This window comes from Leucopleurus acutus (genome assembly GCF_964270905.1).
Source record: "Leucopleurus acutus genome assembly, chromosome: 14".
Taxonomy (NCBI): domain Eukaryota; kingdom Metazoa; phylum Chordata; class Mammalia; order Artiodactyla; family Delphinidae; genus Leucopleurus; species Leucopleurus acutus.
Window position 1 is genome coordinate 26,769,815 of NC_139156.1, and position 12,363 is coordinate 26,782,177.

The following is a 12,363-nucleotide window of genomic DNA, read 5'->3' on the forward strand; positions in this document are numbered from 1 at the left end:
AAAAGTAACTCACACCCTTCTCCCCCTGTCATAGACACACAAAATCTAAGAAACACTTTCTCCTTTTATAGAGAAGAGATATCATGTGATCCTAAGCAGTCAGGACCACCCCCACTCCATCACCTACCCCTTAAACTCAAGGAATGTTTCCTGAAAGTTCTTCCATCTAAGGTCCTGTCTGACTTTTTTGTGTTCCCCTTATAGCACTGCAGGGACCTTGAGAGGTCACTGATCCATCTGGCCTCCTCGGGATCCCTCCTTGGCTGCTGTCTGGGGACAGCCCTGTACATTTGAGGTTTCCTCTCTGTTTGGTTAGAGGCTTAGTCCCCTGTGTGTGTCATCTGGGGTAGGGTGAGGTGAGGGGGCCTTGTGCTTAATGGGAGATTTCTAAATGCACTGACCGCTGAGAGGGCTCTGTGAGTGTTGATTAGAGTTAAGCCCAGAGTGGCTGCTAATGTACATTCCTGACTGATAGGGACCAGATAATGTGCTCCAAGCAATATTTTTAACCAGTAGGAGATATGGAAGCTTAAAAGAGTTAAGCTTTTCTGCTACTTTTGGTGACACTAGGTGCTAAATTCCCTGCTGACATGAATAGCACTGGATTCTGGGCATTATCAACAAACAAACAACAACACACCACCTTCCCACTTTGAAGTCCTCTTCTTCCATTTTTCCTTCCCTTGGATCTTTCTTTTTACTCCTCTCTCTCTAATTCTAATCTAATTCTATCTCTGTCCTCTCATACTGGGCCTTGATCTTCCTCCCTCTCCCTACCTCCCCAAAGTAAAATCTTGGTGAGAGACAGGAAAAGGAAAATCCACAAACACGGGGAGGTTACTAAGAGAGGCAAGCCTCACCTGCTCACGCGTCTCAGTCAGGTCTCAGCTGAGGAACGTGGAACTCCTGATTCCCTGGTGTACAATTGGCTGCTGCATAAGGGCTCTCAGGTGGACGTGAAAGGGTGGTTAGGACTGGGAGCCAGCGTCTGTTTGGGCGGTAGGCAAGGCAGAAGCTGGAGAGGTCCCTCTGCTGCTACCCCGAGCTCTGTGTGTACAGGATAGAAAGGATTCTCCATTTCCCCACCCACCCTAGGAACAGTGACTCCACCTGGTGCATTTTCCAACCCTCATCCCGATCCCAGGCAACGCCAACGAGAGCATCTCCTCTCCTGTTTCCAGGTATGGCCTTTGGCCTCAGGCCGGCTGGGGCAGTGCTTACACACCATCCAGACTGAAGACCGAGTCTGGTCCATTGCTATCAGCCCATTGCACAGGTAAGGGAGATGTTTTGGTGTATGGTTTTATCCCATGTAATAATGTTTTATTTTATGAGGTCAGGTGGGCGTCATCAGGAGAGGCTTGGGGCCCATGTCCAGTGGGGCCCTCGTGCAAAGTCATGTATGTGGAGTAGATTTGTTGACAATTATAGCAGAAGTGCCAATTTTGATGACGGCTTTACCCTACCCTTTGGTCTGACTGGTGTTTCTCTAGTTTTGCCTGTGACTGAATGAGGCTTGCATCCTGAATTCTGCTTTCTAGGCTCTCTTGAACCGAGGCAGGGCCTCTCTCCCCACCAGCAGAGTACATAGACACCCTCTCTGCACCTGCTCTGTCAGGGTGTTTAGTGTCTTCTCCCACTTCCTTCACCCCTCACTCCCCACCAAATGATCAATGGGAAAGCTGTAGGGCTGCTACCCTCCAACATCGGGTTTAAGTCAGTCACTTGTTTTATGAGAGAGTTGATCCCCCTTCTTGGCTCAGCCCCCTTCAGCCTTTTTCTCCTCACCCCAAGGAGCCTGCACCCCTCCTCCTGCCCCTTCCACAACTTTCTTTCAAATTTTTTTCCTCCTAAAGAATTAGAGCCGATTAGCCACGTCATTAATTCTTCAATTTGACGGCTGATATAGCAGGACCTGAAACACATTGCTGACCTCAGAAAATGGAGACCCCGTTCCTTAGCATATTGACGATGGGAGAAGTTAATTAAAATTCCACAGAGCGGAGGTGTCGGCTAACCTATAAACCTGTCGCTGTTCAGAACAAATCATTCTAGCAATCCTAGGAAAAAGGGAAGGAAAGACCAGCAGGGAGTAGAGAGGCCTAAGTGTGTGGGAGCAGAGGGTGGAAAATAGAGCCATTGAGCTCTGGCCCCTCCTCAGTTTCTTCCTAATGCTGCCCCCTTTAAAGCCAGTTAGCCAAGCCTGGGTGTCTGTGGGCTGGATATGTGTGAGGGTGGGAGGTGACAGGTAGGCTGGTGACTTCATCTTGGTGGTTACCTGAGGACTCCCACTGGCTTTAGGAGACTAGGGTGGCCTGGGGTGAGGTCGGTGGTGGAGGGAGGCTCTTAAGGCTGGAGATGGTCCATGTGCTTCCTGCACATGGAATTAGGCTAAAGACACATACAGGCTCTCCCAGCATCCCCATCTTCATATTCCTCTACTCTAGCCACCTCCTCTGGAATGTGTTAGGCTACCTGTTAACAGAATAGAGCGTGGCAGCTGTTGAAGATGATGTCAATAAAAGGTTGAGGACAGTGTCTGCCTTCGTCACTGAGAAGGAGTTTAGATTACAATAAACTGACTTTGGGGCTTTTTTGGCCACAACTTGGAAGCTGGCTTTGAGGAAGGACCTAGCTTCCTAATATTACTAGCACTGCTCTATAACTACTACTGTTACCAGCAGCTAACATTTATTAGTCATATGTTCTATGCTAAGTCCTTGATATGCCCCATCTTTGGTGAAAACCTAGGTCTCATGTTTTCTTAACATTCTCCTTAAATGTCTTCTTGGTGTACTTTCTTGCCCCTGGGATGACTCTTTCACTCACTGTTGGCTGGCTGTTTAGCTCCATGACCCACAGTTATTTGAGATGACCTTTTCCCCAAGTCCACAAATGGTGTCTTGGACTGTTTTAAAAAAGTAGTTTGTATTTGGGATTCTGTCATTACACTAAATGACCAGAGTATATGTTGGTGTTCTCTCTGCTTCTTTTTCTCTTACCTCAAAAATATATTGGGATAGGAATCTTTTCATCTTATTAGATCCATTTCTTCTCACTGTGTCAATGAATTTGAACCTTTCAGCAAACTGAACCATTTTCCCAGTCTTGGAAGACACTGCCTCCTAGCTGTAGGGTCTGTTCTGGGAAATTGGAGTTCTGCTTTGCCACCAACCAGGAGGGTGGCCTCGGGTAAGTCCTCGGAGCCGTGGTTTCCTCATCTGTTAAATATGAATACCATTTCTTTCATAGTCCTTACTAGGTCATTGTGAAGATGATGTGAAATAATGAATATGAAAATACTCTACAAAGCTAAAAGGGCTAGAATCTTGTGTCAGCCAGAATCTCTCCCAGCTGGTAAAGCATTTGTTTAGCTGCTTTAGCTGCTCTCACGTCTCCACCCTCCCCTGGGGCTTCTCCTGTCCCTCATGGAGTTACACTGCTCTTTTGCATTCTTCTTGAGGTGGGGACTCAGCAGGAATCTCTTTCCTTTCCTTTTCCCCTGTGGTTTTCCTGCCCTTCATGGCTGCCTCTGTTCCCTTCCCTGCCACCTTTCTTGTTGAGTGTGGTCGCCAGTGTCACTAATGTGATGTGGCCGTGAACCCCTTGTGAAAAACACGAGAGTGGGTGGCCAGCAGCTGTCCTCCAAGGAGCCTGGACAGTTGGGAGACCTGGCACATCTCAGTCTCTTTCTTCTATTTAAAATAATTTGTCAGAGCTATTCATCGTATTTATCTTTGATGCTGGGACTTATCTGCCTTCTTTTCACATGTGTGTACTTAGAAACTTGTAGTATGAAACATGAAACCTCAAGCCCTAGGCTTAACTTGAGGTGTTCGTGACTGGGAGAAAGCAGGTATTCTGTCCTGTGTCCAAATGTCGCCTCTTCTTCCTTTCTTGACCTTGAGTTCTTGGTTTGTAAACACTCTTGGAGGATAATATTTAATACCAGTCATGTGCTTAGAGCCATGTTTAGGTACTCAAAAAACGGAAGGAAAACCAGTAGGCTCCATGGGAAGGTGGCAGGCAAGGACCTTTCCCTCTACCTCCTATGTGCCCTCCAACCCATCTTCTGGCCCCAACACTAATAACTCTGCTTTTAGGATTTATGACTTATAGATGCAGCCTTCCTCCTGTAGAGGAGGCCCAACTGGGAGCTGTTTGGTGAGTGAAAGGACTGGTTGAGATGGAACTGAATTGAGATGCTGGAGGTGGAAGGGCACACGTCTGGGTGTGATTGTGGGTCCTAACTGGTCTCAGGATACGATCTCCTGAGGTCACATAGAGTTCTGAGCACTTTTCCATAAGTATCACAGAAAAGCAGAATTTTTAAAACATGCAGTACATTGTATTGCCATTAAAAGGTTATTTCTAGCTGAATAAAGTTAGTAAATACTCAGAGTAAGGAAATGAACTGTTAAAGACTCGATTTCATCCCTTCTATTTTCCATCTCTTTTTTTCTCACTCCCTTTCCTCTGTGCTCCCTGTGTATTGACTGAACACTTGCTGTGGGGTAGCTCTCCTGAGGATCTTATTCAATGGTGGGGGAAAGATGGGGGCACAACTGTAGTGGTTGCCAGATGATACTAAGTGCCTGAAACTGGTCTGTCTCTGGTTGAGGAAGGGAGAGGGTCATTCCCCTCCTGGCAGAAGGAGAAATTGAGGCTCAGAGAAGGGCACATGTGGGATGGGGCAGAAGAGGCTCAGGTCTCCAGCTTATTGCCACATGCTGTGGTGCAGAGGGAGGGCCACGAGGCAGGCCTTTACGTCACTGCAATGCCTTCATCCACCAGAATCTTGGACAGTAGCTGTGGCCCTTGAAAGCCTCTGTGGGGATCTGGGAACATTCTCTTTCTGGAGGCCAGAGTTGAGATAGCGAGGGGGAGGGGAGGAAGGCAGTATGTAATCGAGGCCTGGGCTCACTCGTGTAGCTGTGAATGCTTACACCGTCCCAGGAGCGCCAGTGCACATAGATCTTCGGTTTGCAGGGCCCTTCCAAGCTGGCTGGGGGGTGCCTTGATGTTGAAATGAGTCTGGAGCCCCGTTGCCCTGTTTGCCTTGGAGGGGAAGAGAGTGGAGCCCACAGCGCCTCCTTCCTCTGCAGACACCATATTTATTGCCCTCCAAGAAGAAGGAGGTGCTCAGAAGAATCCTTTCCCCATCTCCGAGCAACACTTGCTATCACGTGAGTGAGTGTGGTCAGGAAGGCTTCCCAGGAGCCTTGGGTTTTAATCCCTTCTCTCTCGTTTCTGTCATTAGGGAAACATATGAATGGTATAGGTGTGGAAACTTTTCTTAGCTGTGTTATTAAATATACAATATAATTTAGTGTAATTTTGCTTACTGTGGTGCCCTGTTTGTTTTGGGGGGGATTAGTCCAAGTCGGCCTGTAATGTACCGATTCAAATTTGTAAAGTGAGTTGTGGCCTCTGGGGGGTTTTGATGGAGGAGCTGCCCCTTCTTGCTTCATTTCTCCCGGAGGTGAGGGAGAGTCTGGAAGGAAAGCCATCACTGTGTACTGTTTGGTAAGGGGGTGGATTTCTGGGGAGAGTGGGTGTTTGTTCCCAGTGTCTACAGGGTTTACTGTGTGTTGTGTGTGTGGCAGACACATTCACCAGCCTTTTGAAATACGCCCTTCTTTAGTGAAAGGTAATTGCATCTGGAGTTTTCTCTGACAGGTTTGAAAGATTGGAAAAAAGGAGGCAGCCAACTTTTAGTTTAGATTCTTTTGGTTCCCAGTGGTTCAACAACTCTTTGGCCCTGGGCTTCCTAACTCACTCAGTGCTTTTAGGGGAAGACAAATCAAAAGTAAATGTTGTGCCTCTGAGTTTTGCTTTTTCTAGTTGGTGATAAAGAGCTGGTTCCTGAAGGGGATCCCTAACCTTGATAACCTGAAGAAAGACTCTGATGGATGACTTTGTCATGCTTCACATTGTAGCTGCTCATCCTGATGGTTTGGCCCACAGCTGTCAAGATCTGTCTCTTCTCCCTTCCCAGGGTCAGGGGCTTGTCTAGGGAAAGGACACCTTCCCTAGGCGAGGAGTGACTCAGTGTCCCCTGTTGCCAGGCTGAAGACCACACTAGAGGGAGTCTCCTGCATGTGGTGGCCCTAGATAAGAGAGTCTGAGGTACAGAGACAGCATGGAAGGACCAGAGGCTGGCATGGCTGGAAGGGGCTGCATGATGCCTGGAGAAAGAAGGAAGCTCTGCAGGATGCTAGGTGGGCCCACTGGTCCAGCCTAAAATGACCTAAGATTGGAAAGAGATCAGTGTAGAGATACGACTGAATCAGAGTCAGGTTCTGCTGAATCTCAGGGCAGCGCCCGCCACCCTGGAGTTCATTGCTGGTGCTAAGCCAAGCCTCTCCGGCCGACACATCCACCAGTAGCAAGGACGAAATGCCACAGGGGTGGGTTTCACTTCCTCAAGACCCTGGATTTCTGCCACTACCCAGGGCATGTTGGGCACAGGGAAGCTCACGTACTGGGCTGCTGGCCTGAGACCTGCAACCCAACCAGCTCTGGCTGGCCCAGACCCCATCTGTGGGAGCGACTCCTTCCCTGGCCAGGACGGTTGGCTAGTTGGGAAGAACTGACTTAAATAAAGCACTACAACTAGAAGCAGAGAGTGCTGCTGCGGAAGGCGGGATGCTGCGGACATAGAGTCCGTGCCTCAAGACTGTGCCCCTGCTACAGGGATACATTTCCATCCCTCAGCCTCTGTTTAAATTCTTTCTTTCTCCGCTCTGTCTCTGTTTCTGTATCTCTCCTTGCATCCCTATCTCTCTTTCTCTCTCCAGATACTTCTTAAGCATTACAGTGTGCTAGACCTTGGGGAAACAACAGTGAACTAGACAGCATAGTCTGATGGAGAGACAGACGAAACTTAGCAAATATGGTATGCTAAGTTCTCAGATGGGGAGCAGACACATGGGAGGGATCAGGGTCTTCCTCCTCTTCCTGCTGCCTGCACCTCCCAGCTCCAGTCCCTACCTGCACCGCTATTTCTTCTACCCTTCCCACATCAGGAAGAGAGAAGGTAATTTTCCTGCCTTAGCTGCAGCTGACTTTTCTGGGTTGTGTGTGCAATGTGCCTGTGTTTTTCCACCTTTGATCAGTGTTCTGCCAACAGATAATTTAGCAATCACATCCCAAGGTGGAAGCATGGAGTTAATGTTAAAATTAGTTGTTTTTTTTTTTTTTTTTTTTTAACTTCAGTGGGTGATGAGGCAGAGAGGGAGGCAGGAGGGTGAAGGGGAGCCATAAATTCTGTGGCTGGTGTAGCTGTTCTCTGAGCAGCCGGGAAGCCTCTGATGTCTCCACAGCACTTTCATTAACATTTAAATTAAGGGTTTGTTTTCCAGTCTGTTTTATAGGCAGGGACCTTTCATGGCCTGTCACATACAGCATCCCCCCACCCCCCCAACAAGCAAGTGTGTAATTGTAGCCACTGCTCTATCCTAACTCTGGGTTGCAGCCGGGAGTTCAAAGGGAATTCCTGGAGATGGAGCTCTGGAGGTACAAGGTGTAACAGTCAGGATGTGGGTGTTCTTCCTCAAATGAAGGCGCTGTGTAGGAGCTCTTTCTCCTCTTATCCGACCTGTGCTTTTCTCTGCTCTTTCAAGGGACACACACTTCAATCCGACTCAGACCCCTCCCACCCTTCCTTCCCTGGGGCATGAGGCAGGTGGAAAAGGGTGCATCCATCCGAGTGGTTTCTCCTTATATCACAGGTTAGTGCCTGGGACAGAGCGTTCTAAGATACAGATCTTCATGCTTATCTTCCTCCTTTTGATTTTTTTTTTGTTTTGTCTCAAGAATACTTTCTCCTGCTCTAGTAGACTTAGAGAAGCAACAATATAAAAGAAATTGCCATCTGAGAAGAATTTATAATAGGGTCCATTGGTCCTAAAGAGTGCATTCTAGCCTGGACAGACATGTGTAATGCACCGTACATAGTCACTAGCTCTATGTGTACAGGTGTGTGAAATAGCTTACTGATGTAGATCATTTGAGGAAACTGTTCCCCAAGGTCTTGGCATTCAGAGGAAGCTCTCCTGCACCCTCACAGAGTGAATTTATGTCCAAGTTTCCTTCACACAGGCGTATTGGTAGCATTTGGGGGTGTTTTGAAAAGAAATCCCTGCTCTGGTCTCCCTCCTTCCTGTCAGCATCCAGTGGATCTGCGGCTGACGAGAATGTGTCCCAAACACTCACGGAGCATCTCATTAGCTCATAACCTCTGAGGGCTTAGTTCACTCACTGCTGGTCTTGAGCTAGATTTTCTCTCTAGACAGTGGTGAGAGGGGCATTGAGGCCTTTCTCTCTTTCTTCCTGTTCAGAGGCTGAGAATTTTCCTTCTCATGGAGCCCTGGCTTCACTCCTTGAGTCACCATGTCTTTCCACCTTCTGCGCTAACTCAAACCGCCTGTGACTTATCTGCGGGATTGAAGATGGCTAAGCGTCTGGCCTGCCTGTTCCAAGTAGCGTAGTCAACAGGTGGACACCCTCATGCCCTGGAGTCTTGCCCGAGGGAGTGAGGGAGGTGCCGGGGTGACCCCTGTGCAGGTGCTGCTGGGCTCAGATTGCAGCCTGGTGTCCAAGCCCCTCCTGGTGGTGATTAATCTGGGACACGGGCCGGCAGAGGCCCAGTCCGGGCAGCTTTGGTCCCTCACTGTGAAGACCTTTGGCTCGGAGACTGAACTGATCTCTGTAGCCTGCTTCGGCTTGAGTTTGATCTGTCAAGGCTAAAGAGGAACCTGATGGTGGGGCGGAAACTTCTAGCCCTGTCTGACTTATGGCACTGATCCGTTCCAGTGGTCTTGTCATGATAACACTCGTATGTTTAAGATTTCCCCACCTGTTAGCTGCAGCACTCAGATCAGTCAAAAGAGGGATCTTCATGAAATATCTGTGCTTTTAGCTTTTTGAGCCAATGGAGCTCACTCTTGTAAGTAGACTGGGGGCTGGAGAGGGCTTTGTACTGGGCCCAAGTGAAAAAGGCAGTGTGTGGCTGGATTAGTAGCATAATGTAGCATAATGTGTTTTTGTATATTGGGGGGTCATGTCAGAGGTGGAAGGATCACCCCATCCTCCTGTCATTAGGTGGCTCTCAGGCCATTTGGGGCAGATTTCAGTACATCAGTTTGGAGTCAAGACTTAAGTTCTTGTTTTCCTTTCCATTTCAAACGAGATTTTTTGAAATGGTGTCTTCTCCTCCCCACCACCTTTCCGTCTACCAGAGTCCTGGTCCCTGGGGCCTTCAGGTGGCAGTCCACAGAGTCAGCTGTATTTCTTCCCCTTTCTGAGTTCAGGACAGTCACCTGTGGCTCAGCTTGGTCATGGCCTTAAGACCCAAGAACAGGAATTCTCCTGTCCATGACAGTTACCCTGCATCCATGAGTGTCGTGAGTTTCATTATTGTAGTAGCTCCTTTTGGGGGGTTAGCAGCCTGAGATCCAAGAACTGGAACATTTTCCTCACACCATCAGGGAAGACAATAGACATCCCTGTATACCACTAGCGGTGACAGATGTTGACACCATTGGTATGGAAAACTGCCTGTAAAGATTCTATGAGAGACTTCCCTGGTGGTGAAATGTTTTTGAAGTTTCAGATTGTGAACTTTTGGGGGCAGGGGTTTTACTTCCTGTTTTGTATAAGTTATGAGCCTTGTACTACAGACAAACCGCTGTGCCTCTGCGGTGCTCTGTTAAGCTGACTACCCCAAATCCTTCCCCTCTTTCCCAGCTGGTTCTTGCTCCTTTTTCTGTCCAGGGCATTTTCATAGGGGGTAGTTAGTGACACTGTCCGTGGTGCCCTGTCAGATAGGCTTGGCTCAGGCAGAAGGTGCTGGCAAGGGAGGGAGGAGTGGGGGGAGGGGGAGGGCTGGCGGGAGGAGGGAAGGGAGTACGTGCATGCAGAATCCCTGGTAACTGCAAAGGGAGTATTAGTCCAAGAGCTGCTGGCCCAGGAAATTGCTTTCTGCGGAAGCTTTACTTTTTCATAGTTTGCAATGCAAATTTAAAACATGAATGGGGCACAGAAAAGTATAGGACGGGCAGGTGGGGTGCCAGTTGGTATGTGATAACATCCAGAATCTTCAGCAGGGCCTTAATTTGCAAAAGAGGATTTCAAGTATTGAGAGAGAAACTTTTAGGAGATTAAAATAACTATAACTTATATTTTGTTGCGATTCCCTCCTCCACCATGCACACCTTTTCTATGTTATTGTGTTCAGACTGGTCTCTAGCCCTGCTCAGTGTGCACTGCTGTCTCCTCCTCTGCACCTTGCTACAGCAAAGCCATAATCCAGCTTCTCGAACAGTGGCCATGGTGGTCATGGTGTAGTATTTTGGTTTTCGCAGCAGGCTGGAATCAGCAGCCCTATCTAAAGCTGGTGCACTTTAGACAACGCGCACACCGGCCCTGGGGGCTAAAGAGCACACCTCCCAAAGGCAGGAGCTCCCCTGCTTTGAGAAGGCATTAAGGCCAAGGCCCTTTATCTTCTGCTTTCTCTGATTCTCTTAATACCATGGGCAGGCTTGGTGAAGCAGAATGTGGGGTCACCAGGCCTTGTTCTTGACTTTCCATGTTTTGTCTGCCCCACCTAGAGAGGTGTGGCTTTTGGCTTCAGGCTGGAGACACTTATGTCTATGTTGCTTCTGGAAGCTTCGGTGGTGATGGAGATGAGGATAGACAGGGGATGGGCATCACTTTCATTATGCTGGCATAGCAAGTGGTCAGGTGTGAAGCTTCATACTGGCTTCTTTCTAGGAGCTGAGCTAGACAGGAAGACACAGAGAGAGGCCAGAAGGCAGCGTGGAGGGTGAGCTTTCTCCAAGTATAAATATCCGTCAGTCGTAAAGGCCACCGTGCAACGGTGGGGGTTACTTTTCCTCCTTTGTGTGTGGCTTGTTGCACATGTGACATGTGCTGGCTGGACAGAGAGGGAAGTAAAGCTGAGATGTGCAAGGTAAAGTGAAGTGGACCCCTTTCTGCTTGAGGCCACCATAAGTGTCCATTCCTCCTTCCTTTGTTGACTGGGGAATTTTGAGAGAGATTAGCTTGAGTCTTGCCCTGGATCATTCCTGTGGTGCCTGATCAAAACTCTGTGGAGCCTCAGGAGCACAGTTTCCATATAGGACGCTGTCCAGATTCACTCAGCCGTCACTTAGCACAGGCTCCTCACCCTGAACTCATTGCACTGTGGCCTTCAGGGGCTACAGAGAGGGCCTAGCTCAGAGCATGTGACCCACTGTCTCTTGCTCCTGAGGGCTCTACTCTTGCAGAATGCCTCTTTTTCTCCTGTTATTTCCTGCTTTGTTGCAGTGGTAGCATCAGTTTTCCTGGCCAAGGCTGGACCTCTTTCCTCCTGGGCCTGAATGAGAAAAGACCAAGTGAGTGATTGGAGTGGGTCCTATCGTAAGTGACCCAAGAGGAGGGTCAGCTGGGTATGAAGGTGAGGTTCGTAACATCTGGCAGAGAGAGAGGGACACATGGGTTAATGTGTTTGAAGCACTCTACTTTCCTGGCCAATTTGAGTCTCACTAGCATCCACGGTAAGCTGTGGTTGAGAATAAAAACAAAAAGTTAACACAAAAAATAAAGATTATTCAAAGGATTCTTCACTTGTTAGAGGTTTGTGGCCAGGAAAATCCTTCTTTGCAGGCTGGTAATGATAAGTCTAAGAATAAGGAGAGGAAAAGTTAGTTTTAAAATTACATTAGTTTGGCAGTGAGTATCAAAATAAAAATGTAAAAACCTTTCGACACATAAATTCCTCTTCTAGAAATTTATCCTAAGGCAATAATCAGACAAGTATGCAAGATGTATACATAAAGACTTATATTAAGAACACATAAATATCAATTAGTAGGAGTCTAGTTAAATATTTTACATTCACCCAATAGAATACTATATAGCCATTAAAAGGATGATATAGATGTACATATTTATTGACCCCCAAAGATGTCATAACATAGTGTTGAATGAAAAAAGGTCACAAAGCAGTATGATAGTTATTTGACTATCTTTTCAGTTATTTCTTATGTGGTAGATTTCTGCTGACATTTACTTTTGTTTTACTTTTTTGTATTTAAGTTTTTTTTTATAATGAGCCTATTTTTATTAATAGAAAAAACATAAATTACATTTAAATGTCTATTTCAATATCAGGTAACTGTAGAGAGAACCCTTCCTTTTCCCCTTACAGTTATTTAAATTAAGGATACATGGACCTACATTTATTTATTATTTTAAACAGTTTCATTGAAGTATAATTTACATAATATAAAGTTCACCCACTTTAAGTGTACGATTCCGTGAGTTTTAGCAAATTTACAGTGTTGTGCATCCGTCACC

General features: G+C 47.3%; 1 protein-coding gene across 1 annotated transcript in view; it reads left to right on the top strand.

Moving 5' to 3' along the window:
• The window catches only part of FBXW4 (F-box and WD repeat domain containing 4), an 80,503-nt gene that overhangs the window by 25,940 nt on the left and 42,200 nt on the right, over positions 1-12,363 (top strand). The window contains exon 5 of the mRNA XM_082854907.1: positions 1,182-1,276. Coding sequence (XP_082711033.1) covers positions 1,182-1,276 — 95 coding nt within the window. The remainder of the gene's footprint in view (positions 1-1,181; positions 1,277-12,363) is intronic.